The 23,176-nt window shown below is 38.2% G+C and overlaps 2 protein-coding genes across 3 annotated transcripts in view; one reads left to right on the plus strand and one right to left on the minus strand.

The window, feature by feature from the left end:
• IQGAP2 (IQ motif containing GTPase activating protein 2) overlaps positions 1–23,176 on the plus strand; it is a 182,125-nt gene that overhangs the window by 108,944 nt on the left and 50,005 nt on the right. Inside the window, exons 8-16 of one of the 2 annotated variants that reach the window (XM_056847959.1) lie at positions 1,881–2,059; positions 2,685–2,772; positions 3,331–3,494; positions 3,911–3,998; positions 7,882–8,045; positions 9,395–9,555; positions 10,095–10,219; positions 11,611–11,774; positions 22,490–22,580. In XM_056847959.1, the coding sequence (XP_056703937.1) occupies positions 1,881–2,059; positions 2,685–2,772; positions 3,331–3,494; positions 3,911–3,998; positions 7,882–8,045; positions 9,395–9,555; positions 10,095–10,219; positions 11,611–11,774; positions 22,490–22,580 (1,224 nt within the window). The remainder of the gene's footprint in view (positions 1–1,880; positions 2,060–2,684; positions 2,773–3,330; positions 3,495–3,910; positions 3,999–7,881; positions 8,046–9,394; positions 9,556–10,094; positions 10,220–11,610; positions 11,775–22,489; positions 22,581–23,176) is intronic. The other variant, XM_056847957.1, reaches the window with a different exon arrangement.
• Positions 17,623–19,907, minus strand: F2RL2 (coagulation factor II thrombin receptor like 2). The gene is made up of 2 exons (XM_056848280.1): positions 19,844–19,907; positions 17,623–18,713 (listed from the first exon to the last, which is right to left on the minus strand). The coding sequence occupies exons 1-2, from the start codon at positions 19,905–19,907 to the stop codon at positions 17,623–17,625; spliced, it is 1,155 nt and encodes a 384-aa protein (XP_056704258.1).

The following is a 23,176-nucleotide window of genomic DNA, read 5'->3' on the forward strand; positions in this document are numbered from 1 at the left end:
ACCCTATTTGTAGGTGTTATCTCCCCCACCCAATTTGTTAAAGTGCTCAGATCTGGCTGCTACAACAGACTGCAGTTTCTCGCAAACCAAGAAGTCTTCAGTCTGGGTTCCATCTGCAGTGGCAGGACAAGAATTCATGAGCTTGAGATGCCAGGCTTGTCCTTTTCCTGACAAAACAGGAGTTTGTCAACTAAACACTGTCAGTGACACTGTACACATTAAAAAGCCCAATTAAAACTCATTATTCTTTATTTTAAATGAGACATTTTGATCTGTGTCATTTTACTCAAGTGTGCACTACAAGTCAGTTGTCTTTTGTGTTGCTACAGTGCAAATTAGCTTCAGCTGGCCAACTTGGCTGTCTCTGTAATGCCATCTGTAGGGACCCTTAATGATTTATAATGCTGAAAATTACTTTGAACTCCTCTAATTCAAGTCAATAATATGTTTTATTTTACAAGCTTAACATTCTTGGCTTTTATGTGAAAACTGAAGCCATTGGTCTCTAAACATTGGTCTCTAATGTGGCCTAGTATGTACTATTTCTTTTAAATTAAATTAAATTTTAATTCTAGAAAAGTAGAACAATGAAATGTTATTCCACATATTGTTATGTCTCTGTTTCAAGTAGACATCCTGTTAATTTTTAGCACTTTTGGTACATCCTTAACTATAAAAAAAAATCATCATACTTTGAAGCTTTTTACTGTACGTGATGACTCTTTTAACTTCCTTAGAACTAACAAAAAGCCTTTGAATAGCACTATAATCGACATCTGTGTCTCTCATGGGTGCCTCCATGAATAATCACTTTGTTAACATTTACTGGGTGGTTGCTAGCAACACTGACACAAACAGCTTGAGCATGTGAATTCTCACTTGATATGTCTAAATTGCAAAGTTCTTGCCATATGGAAATTGACAAACTGTTAGTGTGTCTTGTAAACCTCTTTTTTTCATCCTGAAACAATGAGGCTCAAATCAAAGCAGGTCTTCCTACTTGTCCTTACTGTACACTGTTTAGATTGTGTGTGTGTGTGTGTGTGTGTGTGTGTCTCCTTATCTTCTTGATATGACTTTCTTCGGTTGATGTTTCTTTATGTTGTATTCATTTTGTTTGTCTTCTTGTTAGTACATTTTCCTGGAGTAGTTATTTATTCCATGTGTGGTTATACCCTTTCAGATGCTGCAGTTGTTAATAGAGAAAAAATAGTCAAAAATAAATCATAGATTTATTTCCCCATTTCTGTCACCTCTCCTGCAGAACAAAATGTAAATGAGCTTTGTCACCTGTTTTTCAAGTTATTACAGAAATTTAACGTATGAATAACATTATTTTTTGGAATCCAAAGTGAGTTTTCTTTAAGGCAAAAGAAAAGGGAGGTCTTGTGGTACTTTAAAGACTGAAAGGATTTGTTTTAGCATAAGCTTTCTCTTTAAAGAATAAGCAGTTTCCATTTTTTATTGAAGCATGTAAAAGGTAAAGGTCCCCTGTGCAAGCACCGGGTCATTCCTGACCCATGGGGTGACGTCACATCCCGACGTTTCCTAGGCAGACTTTGTTTTAGGGGGTGGTTTGCCAGTGCCTTCCCCAGTCATCTTCCCTTTACAGCAAGCTGGGTACTCATTTTACCCACCTCGGAAGGATGGAAGGCAGAGTAAACCTTGAGCCGGCTACCTGAAACCGACTTCTCTTGGGATCGAACTCAGGTGGTGAGCAGAGCTTTTGACTTCAGTACTGCAGTTTAACACTCTGCGCCACGGGGCTCCTATTATATTATAATTGAAGCATGAGGTATAGACTAATGGGGAACTGAAGGTACGTACAAGGAGATTGTGAAAAATATGCCTATTTATAAATATTGGATTCTTCTTTTCAGTGCATGCTGCAGTAATTGCAATTAATGAAGCCATTGAAAAGGGAGTTGCAGATCAAACTATCATAAATTTGAAAAATCCCAATGCCATGTTGGTCAATGTGGAAGAGGATCTTGCCCATGCATATCAGAAGGAGCTTTCTGAAGCTAAAAAGAGAAAAGAAGAGAATGCCAGACTTAAGGTCAGATAGCTCATTTCATGTAACAAATAGTGAAATTAACTCTGTTTTAATAAATGTTTATTCCATATCTCTAGTGCTGTAGTGCTTTAACTGAAAATATTGAAATAAAGGTAGAGGATGTTCACCTATTTTATCTACTGTTTCATCATATGAAAAAAAATTGACCTTCTTCTAATCCTAATCAGTGTTCTTGCCCTAATCAACTTATATTGACATCAACAAGTTTCATCAGCAAACATTTCAGGCATAGAAAATTCCTGATTAATAATAATTGATGTTAGAGGGCACGATCCTGGAGTCACATACTTTCTCAGTTTTCCCCCAGACTGTCAAAGTAGCAGAAACAGTAAATAAATCCTATTTTTAATGTTTTCCCACCTCCTATTGTGATACCACTTAATATTCCCTAATTGATTTCTGCCTCTTCCTGGATATCTTATAAAACTCGCTCTGGCCACAGGGAACCTGCTAATTTTACCAATATACATGTAAAATAATATAACTGTATATCTGGTAAGCCTATACCTCCTTTAAGCTTACGCTTATTTGTTTTTAATTTAAATCCTACCTGTTGGCATAAATTTCCAAGGCATACTTTGTTCAGTAATGGTATAATTGTTTTCAGAATGGTTCTATTTTGGAGGAAGAAAGAGATGTATACGAAGAGTTGCTGACACAAGCTGAGATTCAAGGAAACATCAATAAGGTCAACAGTGAGTAATCTTTCCTGTTCCTGAAACCTCAAGAGATGCATACTTACCCTGAAGTCTGTTGGAAAACATTGTGATGTTCGGTTTTGCTGTCACTGAGGTTTTTTGACACTTTTACATACTGCTTCAGTAGTTAGCTGGAATTCTCTGTAAGACGTCTTGCTGTTATTACTAAACTTGAGTAAGGATGTTTTTCTTCTTCATACTTTGCATTCTTGGTAACAACAAACTTGTTAATTGAAATGCCGATCTACTTTCCTTGCATGTTTTCCTTTTCTGCTGGCTGCTAAATACTGTAAATTTTGACCCCTCTTACCAAATACGCTTTCACCCAGACTCTTAAAAATTATCTGCACTGATGTGTTTTTGTGTGCTCGTCCAAATCCAGGAGGGTTTAGTACAAACTCCATTGCAAAACCGGGTGAATTTGAGAGGGCTAAACATTTTATAGTGCCTTGGTGAATAAAGACCACCGATGATAGTTCATATGCAAAACCACACTGGTGCTGACCATTGAGAATCCAGAGTATTTGCCATTTTTAAGCATTGTTTTCCTTTCAGTTCACATAGCGTTAGACCAAGTGAACACGGCAATTGACAGGCAAGATGAAATGGCACTGACGGCAGGCTTGAACTGTCCTACTCTGAGCCTGTTTGAAGTTCTGCCGCAAAATTCCTCATGGTATCTAGCACAGTTATTTGACTCTAAAGATCAGAGAACACAGGTAACTCAATGTTACACTTGGTAGTTTGTCACTTTTGCCTTTAACTCATTATTTTCTGATTTCAACATGAATTGTTGAAGGGCAGGAGACCTTGCAAAATATTATTTTACTGCTATATGCAATGTCCTTTTGAATAATCAGTATGAATTATGAGAATGGCTTTTAGCTGGCTATAAACAGAATAAGAAAACTATATTTTATCCTAGTTTGAAAAAAATGAATTCTTCAAAACTCACACATTTGTCCATGTTTGGGAACCTTTTGGTTAATGCAAGAATTTTTAGTAGACATAGAAAACTTCACACTTCTGATGATGAAACTGTTACATTTAGCAAGTAGCACTAGGTGTATCCTAGTCAGTCTACTAATTTTACCTTAATTTTAAAAATATAACGAAATCTTTTTTTCCTAATCAGATAGCAGGGTTTCCAATTATGCTTGACAAAAGTGAGATACAGAATGAAGTTAGTATTGCCAATGCGGAAGCAGAGACTCACAGATGTAGTGAGTAAATTATTTCATTTTAATTTGTATCTTCACCGCTTGGTTTACCTTAGGGCTGAGCACTTTGTTCCATTCTTAAAACCATTATTTCTTCAATCCCATATGCATGTGCTTTATTTACACATTTCTGGTGTCACCATTACCAAATTACTAATATTTCCATTGTTTCCTCCCTCCACACCATGGCCATATAATTAATCATAGGACATGATCTAGAAATAATGACAAACCATGATTTCTCACTATACACACAAGCCTGGGGGTGTTGTTCTCCCCTCTTTTTGTGCATGACCAGCTACGAAAAAATTTCCACTTTCTCAGCAAACCAATTTTTTTTAATATCCAAACCACAAACTGTGGTTTGCATTCTTCCCTACAAACACATGATTTGCTGGCCATACATGGGGGGAGGAGGAAGCATACAAAACTGAGAATTTCCCCCCCAACACACTTGTTCAGTAGTAACACAGTAGTAACACACTATGATCAGTAACTGTGTATAAACTGTACCTTTATCTAGTAAATACAGTGCATTGTATTCAAAGTAGAAACTGCTGACACTTGGCACTTGTGTATATTAAACCTGGTTTGCACTACTATAAAGATGTAAACACAGCCTCTAAGAATTTAATTAAAATATTCTTAAATAGTTGATATGCACAATCTTGAAACAAAAAATACTACATTTAAGGGGGTTCTAAATTTGCTGCCGCATATTCCTATCAGTTGCTTTTTCTGGAATTACTAGAATGTATAAACTTCTACGAGATTCAGCTTGGACTACACTTTCATTTCATGCTTTTTCATGCTTTTTGTGACTTGGTTTAATGGTAATTTCTTCCCTCTCATTTCAGTTTAATTCATTGATCTAACAACTGTTTTCATGCTTTATATGTACACCAAATACATCATAGAACTTGGTATATTTGGATATTTTAATCTGTATAAGTAGGGTCTCCTTTTTTGGTTTCTACCAGATCAGGTTACTTGGTAGCTAGTATTATGAATTCTTGTCTTTTTGAAAGAATTGACTACTAAACAAATCTGCTTAATTTAGCTGAATCAACAGCAGCACTTACTCTCCTTAGGCAATAGCCTTCAATATTACTTTATTCAAAGATTTTTACCCTTCCTCCCCCTCAAAGCAGCCTTCGACAGATACAAAATTATGTTTCCACAACAGACTGCAAATACAATCTAAAGAAACAAAAGGTTTGCTAAATGTACTTCAGAGGGCCTTCTGCTGAGAGCTTAGAATCAACAGAAGGATGCCTATGTTAGTCTTCTAGATGCTGAAAGAATAAGGGCCCTTGGAACTCCTTCCAGAATTCCATTCTAAAGGATGGAGGAAACAACGGAAAATGCTCCCAAGCAGGCTACAACACAATGTGCTGCCCACAGTGGAGGCACAACTAGGAGGACCTTTTGAACAGAACAAAGTTGATGTGCAGGCTCATTTACAGAGAGGTGGTCCTTCAGGTATGTGGGCCCCAGACAGTGTAGGCTTTACAGGTAAGCACCAGCACCTTGAATTGAACTTGGAAGCATATAATTAGCCAAAGCATTTGTTTTAATATTGGTGTAGTGTGGTCCTAGTCAAGCAGATAGGATGCCACATTGGAGCCAACTAATGCTTCCATATTGTCTTCAGGGGTCGTGCCATATAGAATGCACTGCAGAAAAAGACTGTAGAGACATGGATCAGTGTAGTCTAGTCAGCTGGATCGAGAAAGGCTGGTAACCTACAAATAAACAATATAAAAGAAGGTGATCTAATAACAGCTTGAGCCTTTCTGTTTATCAGCAAGACTGGGTCCATGAGCATTCTCAAATTCTTCCTCTGATCATCTTAAGGTGGCTGGACTGCATTGAAAATTTGAGTCAGTCCCATCCAAAACATCAGCTTTCCTGACCAGCATGACCTCTGGGTTCATGTTCAGCTTGTTCACTCCTTCATGGGGAGGGGCTGTGGCTAAGTGAAAGAGCCTCTGCTTCGCATACAGAAGGTCCCACGTTCAATCCCCAGGCAGTAGATGATGTGAAGGACCTCTGCTGAGACCCTGGAGAACTACTGCCAGTCTGAGTAGACAATACTGACCTTGATGAGCTGATGGTCTGATGCAGTATAAGGCAGCTTCATGTGTGTTCATGTGTGTTCATTTGTCCACAACATTTGGGCACCTGGCCTAAAGCCAGTTAGTGACAGGTATAGCTGAATGTCATTAGTGTGTTGATGATGTCCAATTCTGTAGCTATAGATGATCTTATTCATTGGTTTAATACAGATGTTGAATTGGTGAGAGAATAGAACCCTGGGAGCTCTAAACTTAAGTTCCCCACTGATGACTCAGCCTCTTCATGTACATTTTAACAAAAAAAGACTGAAACCTACCTGAGGGTAATTCTAGTAACATCTGCCTCTTTTTCAAGATGCTCTTATTATTCTTGATAGTCTGCTGTACCAAACATAGCTGATATTTCTATGGGATCTAACAGAGAGGCATTACCTTTATCAATTTAGTAATCAGGTCATCCATCAGAGTGATTGAAACTGCCCCATTCCCAAAACTAGGCTTGAAGCTTGATCAAAATTGGTTGAGGGAAAATGTAGCATATATCTGAGGTTGTCCTACCAGCAACTGCTCAGTCACTTCATCCAAGAATATTAGGTTAGAAACCAGTTTATTAGGCTAGAAACCAGTTTATTAGGTTAGAAGCCAGGTAGGATCATCCATTGTCAGGTGTGCGTATTTGGTTTCCAATATAGGAATAAGGACAGCTTTCTTTCAAAGGACTGGAACATTTCCTTCTACCACAGAAGAATTTTTAATTGTGGAAAATGGTGCTGTGAAACTATTGCTGCAAAATTTAATCAGCCAAGATGAACAAGGATCCAATTTGCAGGTGGTGACCCTTCACAACTCCAAGTAACCCTTGTTTACATTGGTCAGGGAGATCAAATCACAGCTAACCATAGAAAAGAGACAAGTAGGTGCTTCTGATGCTTATGATCAAGAAGTCCTTCTCTTTGTATGTATGGGAGCCCCAGTGCATTTATGGAGCTTCTTGACAACTAAGACTGTCTAATTTGCTTCAGAGAAGTATCCATATACCTGCACGCAGTCTTGTAATGCCAACAATTCTTGTTCCTCGTACCTGACACAGAATGATAAAAAATTATTTTAATTTGTTGAACAGAGACTATGCAATTTTCTAGCTTTTAAGGCTGTGAATGTAAATTTGAAAGTTTGCAAAAGGGAGGGGTTAAAACTCAGTGACAGAGCACATACTTTGCAAGCAGAAAGTCTCAAGTTCAGTCCCTGGTGTCTCCCATTAAAGTATCTTCCCCATCTGTTGGAAAAAACCTTCTTCTGCCTGAGACTTTGGAGAGCTGCTCTCAGTCAATAGATAGCACTGACCTATGCTCTGACTTGATCTAAGGCAGCTTGTGTGTGTGTGTGCGCAGTAGTGAGATGAAGGGTCATCTATCCCAGTAACTCCACCAGTCAAATCTCTCCAGTTGCTGCTTTTGCCTCCTGAAACCAATGCTTGTGGATATTTTGAAAGTTAAAAGACACAAATACAAAGGACAAAACAAAATGCACAACTTAATTAAGCAAATGTTTGTGCTATTACAAGCATATTTTATTTCCTTGGTGCATAGTTGAAGTGTCTTTGAATTATTTTCCCCCCAATAGCTTCTGCATGGCATTGTTTGTGGTGCATTCCATTTGGATGACGTTTTAAAATAAATAGGCTGGGATGCTGTCTTTGACACTGGAATGCTGACTTTGACACATATTGCTAGAACTATCAGTTACACAGTATGAAATGGATCCAATATAATAGGGACTTCTGAAGGTATTTTTTCTCTTGCCCCTAGAACTTATAGCAGTCGATCGTATCAATACTGCAATTCGTAACTGTGATCCTAATAAAACAATTGCTGCTCTTATGAAACCTGAGGCCCAACTGCCGGAAGTATACCCATCTGCTGCTACTGTGTACCAGACCGAGCTCTTCAATCTACAGCAACAGAATGCTGTGGTAAGTTCAGAATGTACCCTTGAAACCACATGATTTAGAAATGAACTGTCCTATGTACCAAAGCGCTGTTGTTTCAAACAGGTAGAAAGTTAACCTGTTCTAAATCTCTGCTAATTTATCACATGAGTATTTCCTTATGACTTGGGTAAGTTCACGCATACTTTTTAAAAACTAACCACAAGCACAACTTTTTTCATTCTTTTGTGTTTGCCAATTATAAAGGGTTGCTTTCTACATTGTGACAGTTAGAAAAAGTAAATGAAAATTGAAGCTGTCTCTCCACTCAGGCTGAGCGGAGCTACGTTTTACAAAGGATTGATCATAGAAAAATAAGCAGAATTTCACGGCTTATAAACCTCTCTTGGATCTTTGTTTGGCTTATTTTTAGGACTATAAAACTTCACAAATTTCAGTTCCATGGTTTTATATAGTTGTTTACTGATGATACTTTTAGAGAAATAACGGAAGGGAATGATCCTTTCCTCAGGCTCAGCAAGTTGAGGTAAACTGAAGGAGAATGTTATCCTTCAGCCATCAAGGCTGAACCTACATATTCTAGCAAGAATAGGGTGTTTCCATAGAAAGAAAACCACATTCTCCCAGGTCAAGGTAAATCCAGTAGACTTATTTAGATCACTTTAATTGTATTGCAAGTGGGAGCTGAAACTAATGTAGGTGATCTGTGGGTGCTAATAGGCCCAATGTGCTCTGGTATAACAACAGGGAGCTATTTGCTATTTGGTTAGTCACCTCATCTTTGTTCAAAGCTGAGAAGAATATTGATAGGCCACTACTCTGTACTATACTGTCTTCTCAATTTCAATTTAAAAAATTCTCCAACCATGGAAGGAAAAATCAGTTTTCCTTAGAACTCCTTAGGGTAGTTGAAGCAGCTCATTCTGTCTAAATAGCTACAGTGGTTTCAACACATTTGTGGGGAAATGTGGTGTGAAAACACATGTACACGTGTCATGTGTCCCTCATAAGCATGTTCTCTTGGTGTACCAACAACTATGAAACAAAATACATAACATCCATGTGTAAATCACGACTTTAGAATTCAGGGCTAGAATCTCTACCAGTTGCTTTTCCCATATATTTTCAAGAGAAAAATGGCAACTTGAATTCTAGAAAGGCTTATGTATCATTCCTATCAATTTTATTTTATATTTTCCTGAGACATACAATGTGTGTTTTCTTTGCTTTTTGTCTGCTCCCATTCTGAGCATAAAAAGGGACATCTGTTTTGCCTTTGAACTGCCTTTCACTTCCTGAGCACTATGGCAGGTTCTCCTTTAAATATTGGTGGAAATCTAGTTTTACTTGCTGACCTGAATATATTTCTATAGAACTACCTGGCTCATGATGAACTTTCTATTGCTGTGGAGATGCTATCAGCTGTGGTACTACTTAACCAGTCTTTGGAAAGCAAGAATGTTGCAGCAGCAAAAACTCATCTCAGCAATCCATCCATTGGTTTTAACAACCTCGAAGAAGAGAATTTACAACGGTAAAAGCTTAGTTCAAGTCTGTTCCAGGCCCACTTCTATGGAGGAGGGAGGGTCACTTTGCATGCCCCCAAAATATTACAGTATAGGAAATTGCCAGAATTCTAGACACACTGGGGTTATATGCTCATGTATTTCCACCTGTGTATTTAATTGGGTTTATCAAACTATGTTTAAGGTCTTCTCCTCTAACAAGAGTGAAAACAGATTTAATACTGGGTCTGTGGTGTAGTAGTTAAGGTGTCAGACTAGGATCTGGGAAATCCAGGTTCGAATCCCCACTCTGCCATGGAAACTTGTTGGGTGACCTTGGCCCAGTCACATACACTCAGCCTCAACCCTGGCAAGTATTTGGATGGGAGACCTCCAAGGAATACCAGGGGCGTGACACAGAGGCAAACAATGGCAAACCACCTATGAAAGTCTCTTGCTTGAAAACACTATGGGTGTCGCCATAAGTCAGCTGTGACTTGGCAGCAAAAATAACAATAATAATTCTGCTAAATATATATAGTAACAGACTTTAATGAACTCCTTACAGTTATGCTGATGCTCTGATTACTATAAAGTTAGAAGCTTCATCTCAAGGACCAGTATATCTAAGCTGGAATGATATCCAGAACTGTATCGACATGGTTAATATGCAAATTCAAGAGGAAAATGACAGTAAGTATTCTCTTTAAGGCTCTTTAAGGGTTCTAAATTTTATCCAATGGAGTTCTGGTAAATTATAAATCTGAGTTTATAATTTCTTTGTAATAGTATTCAGTTCTTACAAATAGGTTCTTACAACAGCGCTATAGAATAGGATGGGTTAAGAGACATATTAGAGGTGGTCTGCAGGTACGTGACAAGATATAGATATTTTTGCAACGTAATACTCATTGAGTAGTAGTTTTCAAATTGTTGGTTGGGGTACAATAGTGGGTTGCAACTTTTTTATGGGTAGGTCACAAAGAAGAGGAATAAATTGGTCTGGACGGTTCAATAGCAGATTTGGGTCTGCTTCTGAATAATATGGGAAATGGCCATGAAATTCAGCCTGGCTTGTTGCTTCGTAATATTAACCATGAGACATAAAATATAAACTTGTTCATTGTTAACTCATGTGAGGTTCCTGTGTTTATATGGCGGGAGTAGGTGGTGAGCTCCCCCTCACTGGTAGACTTTAAGCAGAGGCTGATGCTCTAGACTGATCCTGCATTGAGCAGGGGATTGGACTAGATGGCCTGTATGGCCCCTTCCAACTCTATGATTCTATGGAATTACTCTAAATGGGTCACAGTAAATTCAGAATGAGCTGTTTCAGTTGTGAAGGTCACCACCATCACCTACTTCCGAGAATGGAGAAAGTCAAGGATTTCAAGAGTACTGTGTAAATGATTCCTAATATAATAGTCCCATTCTGAATTGCATCAACTTAAACAGCATCCTGTTTCATAGAAGGCAAGTACAACTAAGATCTTACATCTGAAGGCTGGCATTTATAATCTGAAGTATTTTGAAATTATGAATGTGCTTCAGAATAAAATCTAGTTTACAACAAATTTGTCCCACTTTTTAATGTAAAAATTATTAGAAGAAGGGAAGGAAATAAAAATACCTGTGAAACATAAGCTGATAATGATGCAAGTCTCAATGCTTCCCTTGCTCCTCACAATCATGTTCATCAGTCACTGATTGACTCTAGCATTAAATAATGATTGCATGCGTAAGGGCCACTGCTGATTGAATGCCACAGATATGAGTATTGTGTCGTTTCAACATGATAATTTTTCAGTGGAGGGTGTTTACAACTCAGCTATCAATAATCAAGTAATGTGTGATTGCATAGAAATCACTTACATGTGTTTTATCTCTCAGCAACTGAACATGTCCTTCTGTAAGGAAAGATGACTTTAAAAAGAAAAATCCGACTTGCCAATGTAGACATCAGTACTGAATTTTGTAGTATGACCTTGTTGCAATTTTTCTTTCTTTCATGTGCTCACCTTGTAGCGTATTGAATAATGCATGACAGGGTTGTACTTCAGTTCATTTCTGTCTTTCTTGCTTAGGGATTGTAGCAGTTGGTCTCATTAATGAAGCCATTGATCATGGAGATCCTACGAAAACACTAGAAGCCCTGCTGCTCCCTACAGTGAAGCTCCAGAATGTGAGAACAGTAAATGCTTGGCATTACCAAGATGTACTGAAGAACTCAAAAATACTTAAATGTCAGGTAAGGTTTCCCAGGCTTTCTTTCCTCCTTTACAAGCTACTAAATGCCAAAACAGTCTGTAATTCCTTCCTTCCACACTTATGCAATATCTGTGTATTACCTCTTTATTACCAGTGATCAGGTAAATTTTGGTTATTGTACTTTTGTGAATGGAAGTTGAGCCTTGGAGTGGGGAAATGTGTTTATTGGCTTTTCTGCACACTTGAGTTACTTCTGATTTTCTTGGGAGTTGATTCACAAGTAATGGAATCTGTTTGGGCATGATTGGTCTGCACATTTGCCTTCCCTGTGCATTTTCACACTTGTGGAGTCAGTTTATTCTCTCCCACACATGCCTTCAATAATGAGGATTTTCAAGGGAGACTGATATCATCATCGGCGGTGACATTGGTGACATCACAACACCTCTCCTTTTTAAAATAGGCACTAAAATACCAATATATTGCTGGAACTTTGTAGCAGTAGATTTAGGAGGTTCTCTAAATTTCATTTTTTTAAGTAAGTCTCTAGCTTCTTTCCTCATGGAGATATGCCCTTACCCTTAAATCTCCATGAGGGAGGGGGGATGAAGACTTACTTAAAAAAAAAAAAAAACAACTTGGGAATTCGGAGAACCTCCTAAGCCTATTGATACAATGTTCCATCAAGATATCGCTATTTTAGTTCTGTTTATGCTAGCCAATGGCTGTAACAATAAATGTAAAATGTAAATTTTAGTTCTGTTTTAAAAAAAAGAAACCACTTGTTTTCAGGGTGGTGTGGAGGAGAGGTAGTGGTTTGACGATGACAGCAGTCCAGTAATTGAAAAGTGGTCTGGAGGCGGGTGGGTGTGACAAATAAAACTGACAGAAACATTATGCACAAGGAAAAAGCCAACACAAAATCAGCTTCCAAAAAAAGCATTGGGATAAAAGTGGTCTCAAAAGAACTGAGGGAAAAGGGGGGGGAGAGACAAAAAAAACCGAAGTGAAAACTAAAGGTACAAAAATGAGTGCGGAGATCGGGGAATAAACCAAAGCAATATGAGGTGAGAACTGATGAAAAGACCCCATGTGAAAAAGCCCCAAGTTATGGATTGCTTACTGTCCTCCTGGTTCTGGCTGTTGCAGACATTTCAGCTATTCATAGGCTAACCATTTGGATGCATTAGTTCCTGACATTAGGACTGGTCTGCTTCCTGTTTGCTAGATTTGAGAGAGATGGAATTTCTCCGGCACTAAGCAATCACGTTCAAAACATACTTTTCACAAAGAAACGCCTCATTAAACTCCTTCATACAACAAACAAATCTGTATTTTGTTTATGTTGAGATTGCAGTTCTTTATTCTGAAACGGTGGGCCTGTGCACGCATCAAGAATTTTCCTGCATGGATAGAAAGCACAAAATCTGCATGCAGAGCTTTGTATAGCTCTTTTCCTGTGAATATGCTAGCACTGAGTATTTCCTTAGACTTTATTAGCCATCAGAATATACACTACCTTTGTGTTCTAATTTGCCAACTGATCCTGTGTTGTCTATCAACTAACTCCCTCTGCTCTTTATGCATTTGGTAAAGCTGTTGGAGGTGTGAGCCCTGGGTGGTACAGTGGTTAGTGAGTTGGGCTAGGACCTGGGAGGCTCAATTTCCACTCTGTCATGAAGCTTGCGTGATGACCCTGGCCCCCAGTCGCTTTGTCTCAGCCTAACCTACCTTATAGGATAGTTGTGAGGATAAAATGAGAAAGGGAGAACTGAGTACTCCGGGTTCCTTTGCGGAGGAGAGTGGGGTTTAAAAATGTACTAGATTACAGGAGAATTAGTTCAGAATTTCAAAAAAGCAACCCTTTCACAAGGACACATTGTTTTATTATTCTTTGAGTCTTCTGCTTCATAGCCATGTTGTTTGTCATATAAGCAAATGTCTGTCAAGTTTATACATATTGATTTTTTAATATTAAAATGGCCACTTTTAAGCCGTTTATCAAAAGTAAGTTCCACTGAACACAATACAGCTTGGTTATACATAAATGCTTAGGATAAATTCATTAATATATTTAGCTTTGGATTGACTATAACGAAATCCACAGCCCTCAGTTTGCAAGACCTGAGTAAGGCTGTTAACAATAGGATGTTTTGGAGGACATTAGTTCATAGAGTTGCCATAAGTCAGAAGTGACTTGATGGTACTTAACACACACACACATTTAGCTTTGGCAGTGTCTTTTTTTTAAACCTCTGGCAAATTCACTTGCCTTGGTTTGCATTTGTTACCATGGCCAGGCTAGCCTGATCTCGTCAGATCTTGGAAACTAATCAGGGTTGGCCCTGGTTAGTACTTGGATGGGAGACCACCAGGGAAGTCCAGAGTTGCTACTCAGAGGCAGGCAATGGCAAAACCACCTCCTTTTTTCTCTTGCCTTGAAAACCCTATGGGGTCAGCATAAGTCGGTTGCAATTTAGCAGCATTTTTTATCACCATAATGCTGGGCTTATGCCCTTGTTTCCTTCCTGGGTCTTTTGTCCTGGCTTGCCCATTTCTCTTCCTTGGTGTAATCCCTATTCCCTCTAGATTCCTGCAAACCAGAAGAGTCTTGAAGTCACAGATGCCATGCACTTATATTTCTTTAGTCAGACCACCCCAAGAAGCTGGCTAAAAAATAATAAAGTTTCCTAATGCAACTATCTGACTGGATACCTTCCACTATTTTAGAAAAACCTGGAAGTGATATCACTCCTCTAGGAATTTCTAGAACCTCTGTGGTAAAACCATAGCGTTTTCGGTGATATTTAGAGAGGACTGATTTTCCCTGGAAGAGACATCATGTCACTGGCTCTACAGATTTTTTAAAAAATTTGCCTGCCACCATTCCGAGTGGCAGCAGGAAATGAGAGATGGGGGCAGGATATCCTCCACCCCCACCAGCAGCCCGACAGCCTTATGTATAGTTATCCCCTGAGATATGTATTCCCTGCATAGCCTTTGCAGAACGTTTATTCTGTAGGAAAGTGAAACAAGTGTTTTTAACTTGTAGCCTCGTAAAATAAGTATTGGCTGTTCTAAATTGCTCATGGAATCTGATAGTTACTATCCCAAGCTATGCATGTGGTACATGGGCTCCTTGACACAAATATTAGAAATGTCATGTGGGAAATGTCCACACGGAGTGCAGCTACTCCTGAAATGCTCCATGTAAGCAAGGCTGTTGGCAATAGTTTGAGATTAAGTGTTGGTACTGTATTTGTGTTCCAAATTGTGTTTCAATTAAAAGGGAAAACAGAAGAACCATGAATAACTTTAATTTATTTAATTTTTTATAAAAAAAATTATTTTCTTATTAAGTTACGTTCAATTTCAATGTTGTCATCTTCAGAGTTACATAAAATAAAACCATTTCAAACTAATCAGCCTAATCAGTATTGACTTTTCTGACTTCCCCTCTCCCCTCCTCTATCCAATTAATATCTATATAATCCCCTCTGTATTTGTTTTCTAATTCATTATAATTCATTATATCATTTCTATAAACTACATGTAATCAGCCTATATACTCATCCTTTCAACATTGATCAGTTGAATTAGATTAAATCATAGCCTTTAACGTTTCCCATATGTAATTCGTTTTCACAATATGTTATCCATGCCTCCCATTCTCTCACATATTCTTCATTGTCTTTTTGATTTACTAAAGCAGTAAGTTTAGCCATTTCTGCTAGTTCAAACATTTTATTTATCCAGTTATTCTTGTCTGGTATCTCAGACATTTTCCATTTAGCTGCATAGACCAATCTTGCAGCAGTGGTGGCATATATCAAAAAAGATCTTTGTGTCAAAATATGTTCTGGTATCATACTTAACAGCATCATCTCCGGTGTTTTTGGGATATTTCGCTGTAAAATTAGTCTTAGTTCATTGTAAATCATATCCCAAAAGTTTTTAGCTTTGTCGCAAAGCAACCATATATGATGAAAAGAACCAACTTCTTCCTTGCATTTCCAACAATTTGGTGATATTGTACTGTACATTTTGGCTAGTTTTTTCGGTGTCAAGTACCATCTGTAGATCATCTTATATATGTTCTCTCTCAACGATTGTGAAAGCACAAGTTTCATATCTCTTGTCCAAAGTCTTTCCCAATTATTCAATAAAATATCATGACCTAATGTCTGTGCCCAAGTTATCATTGTAGGTTTAATTTGATCTTGTTCTGTATATATTGATAACAACATCTTATACATCTTCGAAATTAAATGATCATTATATTGTCGAAGGCTTTCACGGTCAGAGTTCATTGGTTCTTGTAGGTTATCCGGGCTGTGTAACCGTGGTGTTGGAATTTTCTTTCCTGACGTTTCGCCAGCAGCTGTGGCAGGCATCTTCAGAGTAGTAACACTGAAGGACACACTTGACACTGAGAGACACTGTCCTTCAGTGTTACTACTCTGAAGATGCCTGCCACAGCTGCTGGCGAAACGTCAGGAAAGAAAATTCCAAGACCACGGTTACACAGCCCAGATAACCTACAAGAACCAATAAATGATCATTGTTCTCCAGTAAAATTTGTTGTAATGTTGATTTATTTTTAAGAAAGCCTATCTTCGTATCTTGTGTATATACAGATTTTATTTGACGATATTGAAACCAAGTTAAATGTTCTTTAAGATCTTCAAGGTCTTTTAAGGCACATTTTTTATCTTCCCAAGTTAGGAGATCCTGGTATGTTATAAATTGGGATGGTCTTAGTGGTCGTAATGTTAACATTTCTTATGTAGAGATCCATAACGGTGTTCTAGTTTCCAACAGATGTTTATATTTTAACCAAGTTTTTATCAATGAAGATTTTACAATATGATGCTGAAATGCCATGTGATTTTTAAGTTTATCATACCACAAATAACCATGCCACCCAAATCTGTTATTAAAACCTTCTAAGACCAATAAACGTATATTTTTTAATTGTATCCAGTCTTTTAGCCATACCAAAGCCGATGCTTCCGCATACAATCTAAAATTCGGAATAGCAAACCCTCCTCTCTCTTTAGAGTCAACCAAATATTTATATGCAATTCTAGATTTTTCCCTTTCCAAATAAAATCAAAGCTAGTTTATTGAGCCATAGGTCATAAAAATGGAAAATAAACACTGCATATTAAACAGTTGATCATCAGCATAAGACTCAGCTGCACGCCACAGGTGTACCTTCTTTTTGAGCTGTCGAAGGAAATCTAAGTTAACTTACAATTTAAAGATACCTTTCATTGCAAAGAGGCGTATTTTTAATTTTCTTTTATTCCATAGGAAAAGCGATATATAAAAATAGGCCAACAAAAGAAACAAGTGAGTTTAACTTGTAGCCCCATAACTTAACATTTGTCCTTACTAATTAGTCAACGATGCCATTAGATGACTAATTGTTCATTAAACCAAGTAACATAAAACATAAGAAAAGCCATGCTGGATCAGACCAAAGCCCATCAAGTCCAGCAGTCTGTTCACACAATGGCCAACCAGGTGCTTCTAGGAAGCCCACAAAAAAAAAAAAAAAAAAAAACTGCAGCAGCAGCAACATCCTTCCTGTGTTTCACAGCACCTAATATAATGGGCATGCTCCTCTGATCCTGGAGAGAATAGGTATTCATCATGACTAGTATCCATTTTTACTAGTAGCCATGGATAGCCCTCTCTTCCATGAACATGTCCACTCCCCTCTTAAAGCCTTCCAAGTTGGCAGCCATCACCACATCCTGGGGCAGGGAGTTAAAACTTGTCTCCGTAATATTTGTGTATTGCTAAAGTTTTACCAGTATAAAAACATACTTCTTAAATAGCATTTCATGAACAAAAATATATGCACAGTGTTGTCAAGTGTATTACATGCATTCATTCTGAGCTATTTTAGCCATGGTGATATAAGCACTAGTCTTTCCTTTAACTTTGGATGTGAGGAAGTAAAGAAATGGATCAAGGCAGCTGTTCAGACTGCTCAGGCTTAAAGCAATAAGGTAAAAGAAATACAAACTGTCTCTAGCATTGCGGTAGTAATTCACATGGTGAGTAATCAGCATGATATTACTCGGTGTGTAACAAACAGCAAAAATACTAAGGATGAGGAGACTGACTTTGATGTACCAGAGCCACTTCTGATTATAAGCTTTGAGTGTTCGGATAACTGAAACATAACAAAAAATAACAATACAGAGGGGGATCACAAATCCAAAGACTGCCAGAGAGATGAAGTAATAAAACTGGAAGGGTGATGCAATTTCACAGTCGCTGTGAACATCGTGGCAGGTAAAAATATTTATTTGGTCCAGATAATAGGTTTGCTTCATTAAGCTCAGAGGCAACATGTATAAGAAGACAACAATCCATATAATCACACAGGCAAATGTTGTCAAATGTTGCTTAGGCAAAGTCCTGTATGTGAACGGATGAACAATGGCCACGTAACGGCTGATGCTGATGCAAGTGAGGAGTAGAATGGAACAATACATGTTACCATAGAAGACCACAGTCGTGATTCGGCACATCGCTTCTCCAAATATCCAGTTATTACCATTGAGGTGATATGTGATTTTGAACGGCAACATAACGCAGAACAGAAAGTCTGAAATGGCTAGGTTTGTATAGAATATGGCAGTACGGACTGATCTCATTCTGAAAAACAGCATCCATAGCGTGAGGGCATTTGACGGTACCCCTACTGAAACCACAGCTAAATAAACAGCTGGTATCAGTCTTGTGCTTAGTGAGCTGGTGAGATATTCCACTGTGGAATTGTTAACTTTCAGTGAGGAGGCATTGGATTTCTCTGTTTGTTTGTTGTGGCTGGTCTTTGTCAGGCCTTCTATGGCAGAAAGAGGGATCTCCTCATGCTGGTCTTGTGGAGTGCCTCGGAAAGTCTTGATTACATGAGATGTATTGTCTTGACAGCCCAAACTACTGTTGTTGCATTCGCTTTCTGCAAGTTAAAGACAAACAGTTAAAAAGGCTGAAATTCAGGCTTCAAGGCAAAAATTAAGAGAATTTCTTAGAATATGATGTAGCTGGAAAATCCCTTGAGTATAGGTTTGCAGTACTTGAGAAGCCAAGGTATTTTCTGTTGTGTGCTTTAATTTTTAAAGGGGAAAAGCCCTTTCGTTTATGAAATTGGCTGTCATGCATCTCACATCTTGTTACTCTTTCAACCCAGTCCCAAAAAGTCGCACTGACTTAAATCGCGTACTGTTTATTTAGAAAATAAGTCACATCTTCAGAGACCTACTCAATGTTGTTCACAAAGTAAAGCCAGAACAATAAAGTTATAAAAACAATAATATAAGAAATTATGGATAATAAATAAGCAACAGAGACAGCAGTGGCATGGAAATAGCATGGAAACATTATATGAACTCAAATGACATGCATAAAACAATCCTTAGGATCTGTACCCGGCTGCCACTGGTCTACCCCCCCTTCAGGAATGGGCTGCCTATGTCTTCTCATTAGTTCAATTCTGTTTTTGTGCTAAGTGCTTTTTCACTGTATATAAAGAGGTTATTTGCAGAGCTTTTCTGGGCATTAATAAACCCCTGGGATGTGGAACTAGCTAATAAAATGGCATGTTATGAGTGTGCCATTAAATCAGTATTCTGCAACTCCCTCATTTTTGCGGACGGAGAGTTTTTCACCTCTATAATTCCTTGACGCTAGGGGACAATATTGAATGCTTTACTGGAGATGCCTAGCTAAATGTTACTAATGAAAATTAAGTACATTGCATGCTTTTTTTTTTGGTCTGTCAAAATATTAATATGGAATTCTTCACTTCAGATTGTTTCATAATCCAGGCTATAATTTATTTACTTAATTAATATTGCTTATACCTCTTCCATTATCAATTCCAATTGTGTGGGCTTTCAGGAGGTCTCCCATCTAGGCAAAGATCAAACTTTTACCTCCATAGCCCAGCAAAGTCACTATACATCATGTGCCTTCCAGCCATACATACCAATTGTGTATGATACATATGTAACTTTAATTTGGTTAATATTGCCTGTTATTTTTAAAAGTACTTAGAGACTTACAACATACAGCATGTGAACATCTTACCTTTCTGGCATAAACTAGAGGACAGGAATAGCAGTTCACTTGTTAACAGGAGCAAAATTTTCATTATGGCAGTTCAACTTTTTCAATGGTGTTTTTTCGCTTGTCTTAATGGCGCCTTAAAATGAATTTCAGCAAGAAATTGCTTGCAGCTTCAGACCTGCATTCCAGAATCATTCTGTATATACTGGTCTTGGGAAACAAAGCTAGTCTCTTTTTATGGAGAAGGGCGTAACCCAGCTGTATGTGGCAACAGGCACCACTCCTTGAGCCTTCTATCAAGACACAGGAAGTTTCTTTCTTTTTTTCTTTTCTTTTTTTGCAATAAATTAACTCCTGAACTGCCATGAGTTAGGAGGGAGGGAGAGTTCAGTCTCTAAAATTTTAAAATAATTGTTTAGGAGATCTTATGATAGAGGCTAGGATAATAATAATAATAATAATAATAATAATAATAATAATAATAATAATAATAATAATAATAATAATAATAGGCGTGTGTAAGGGGGAACTCTTGCCAGTTTCGCAAGATTAAAGAACTGAAATGTTGTACAACTTTGTTAAGAAATACAGTGAATTCGTCCAATGTGTTCTTCCTTGGCAGTGCTTCTGAAATTAGTAGTTAGAGAAGTATACACAAAGAGGTTTTGGCAATTTCAAATGGACTTTCCAGGAAAGATTCTCCTAGCATAATTAATGATGACTGCCATCCCATTCTGAGAGATACCGTCAAAAACAATCTAGAGATTCAAATATCAAACAATGTTTCCCACATGTATTTTCCCTTATAATCTCTTATAATGACACTAAATTAGAGGAAGGAAGAAGAAAATACTTGTTCTTGGAATAATCTCTGCACAGGTGGAGGCATTGTTGCAGGGATGACATTTAGTTCCTTCCTGAAGTGAGGAGAATGGGAATGGAGATTTTTAAACCTGATAGTTGATGACTGCCAATTAAGGGTAGTCTTGACAAGCTGCCCTCTGTGACTGTCAAGATATTTCCCCCCAGAATGATGCTGAGGAAACAAGTCTATTGGCTTGCTTAGTGAATTTCTGGCAGAATGAGAATCTGTATGTTTTGTCCCTTATGCTGGCAAATTAGGAGGTGGTTGTACCTGTCTGAAACTGGGACTTTGCTCCTACTGCCCTAGCACTAGAAAAGGAGTTTTCTGAGAAATCCAAGGAAGCTGAAAACCTAATGGAGATCAAAACACATAAGGGTAAACTCCACTGCAGCCTTGCCACTCAAGGCAACAGTTCTTCTGCCTCTGATTGTAGCAGCCTAAGTAGATTGAGCAGGAAGGCACATTTTCTACGCCAGCGTGGCGTAGTGGTTAAGAGCAGTGGTTTGGAGTGGTGGACTCTGATCAGGAGAACCAGGTTTGATTCCCCACTCCTCCACATGAGTGGCGGACTCTAATCTGGTGGACTGGATTTGTTTCCCCACTCCTACACATGAAGCCAGCTAGGTGACCTTAGGCTAGTCACAGTTTTCTCAGAGCTTTCTCAGCCTCACCTACCTCACAGGGTGTCTGTTGTGGGGAGGGGAAGGGAAGGTGATTGTAAGCCGGTTTGAGTCTCCCTTAAGTGGTAGAGAAAGTCGGCATATAAAAACCAACTCTTCTTCTTCTACGCCTTGGTGTGTGCTGATGGCAGAAAGTTCTCAGTTGAGAGCGGAGGCAGGAGCAGCCTCCAGTCATTCATATATGGGACTCACAGATACCTGTGGCATTTGTTGTTCAAATTGTGAAGCCAAATTTTTCTCTGAGTGTCCCACCAATTTGGCAGCACAAATGATGTGTGAGAGTATGAGAAACAGGGTCACTACTTGAATCCCTGTGAATCCAGGTGGGTTGGGAGTGTTTGGTTCACAGTGCTTTAAATTTTGACTCCAGTTTGTCCATTTTATTCCCTGACATTTATTTTCATGTGCCAATTTTTGTACCTATATTTATATTTTTCTGCTTCTCTGTAACTTACAATTGTGGTTGTTAGCTAACAGGCCAAATTCTGGTGAAAATAACCAGCAAGGCAGTCTAGCAAAAAAATGTAACTGCTTCCCAACATGACAACCATCCAACTGGATTTTAAGCCTGAGCTAGCACTTTTTTTGGTGGTAGTAGTAGATTTACGTTCTTTGTGGTACGTTTGGATGACGTGGCTTTTTATTTGTCTTCATTCACGTTTCCTTCCGATTGGAGAAATTGTGAAATTGCCAAGCTAGATTTCTTCTGTGATGTTGACTCATCTTCCTGTGTGTTTTGTCAAGTGTGTTCTAAATGTTTTTTTTTTTCCTTTTCTGGAATAAATTATTAAACCCACATCTCAGCTGTCAAATAAAATCTGTTTATCACAGCAAAAACAGGGATGTGTGTTTCTTTTCAATTCAAGTAATAGAATTGAAAGGATGAAGTTCAACACTGTAAGAAATAACTAAACTTCAGGCATGAAACTTCTACACAGCCATCTACGCTATCTGTGCACTGTGCGGGTATAAGTTTAGATAGTTTGATATTACAGGAAATGAGGCTCATGGAGGATTGCAAAGAAGTCTGTATCAACAGAATACATGTTTGTACTCAACAGAAGTTCAGACATCAAGAAACTATTTTAATGTTGTGCTGCATCTCTTTGTCTCCTCAATTAGGAATCTCAGGATGATTCATCACTCCTGTGGCTTGATGAAATCCAAAAAGGAATTTATATTTCCAACAAAAACTTGGAAGATGCCTCAAAACGTAAGAAGTCATTTGAATCTTTTATTTTGCTTATAACAAAGATTCGGAAATTCCATGGCCCCCATCTAACATCTCTGATTCTCATTCCCCAAAGGTCTTTGCAGCTCACATATGGCTTTCACATTTTGCTCCTAGCTCTATATACAGCCCCAAAGGTTTAGAATGCAAAACCCACATGAGCCTAGGGATATAGTTTATTGGTCTGGATCTTTTTGGAGTGAGCTTTTGTGAGCCACAGCTGAAGAAGAAGTGAGCTGTGAAGTGTTCACTCTGAAGTGAGTGAGCTTCACTCTGAAGAAGTGAGCTGTGGCTCACAAAAGCTCATACCCTACCAGCAAATATTTTTGTTAGTCTTTAAGGTGCTACTGTACTCTTGCCCTTTTGGATCTTTTTGGAGAGAGTAGTTGCATAAGCCCTCCCCCTTCTGATTGGTCAAAGATGAACCATGGTGTTCCCACAGAAACCCTGAAATAAGGGACTAGCAAGTTACTACGAACCTTATAATGCATACTGTGCCTCACAAGGAAAGTGTGACAACCAAATAATCTCTGTAAATTTTGAATTAGCTAGAAATTGTAGTTTTGTTGTATTTTCTA

The sequence above is a fragment of the Euleptes europaea genome, chromosome 4 (genome assembly GCF_029931775.1).
Source record: "Euleptes europaea isolate rEulEur1 chromosome 4, rEulEur1.hap1, whole genome shotgun sequence".
NCBI lineage: Eukaryota > Metazoa > Chordata > Lepidosauria > Squamata > Sphaerodactylidae > Euleptes > Euleptes europaea.

What these genes read in the sequence shown, in the direction of transcription:
- F2RL2 (XM_056848280.1), bottom strand. Translation starts at nt 19,907, where the DNA reads ATGAAAATTTTGCTCCTGTTAACAAGTGAACTGCTATTCCTGTCCTCT. An exon ending in CTCTAGTTTATGCCAGAAAG is followed by an intron (nt 18,714 to 19,843) that starts GTAAGATGTTCA and finishes TTTAACTTGCAG; the next exon opens with AAAGCGAATGCAACAACAGT.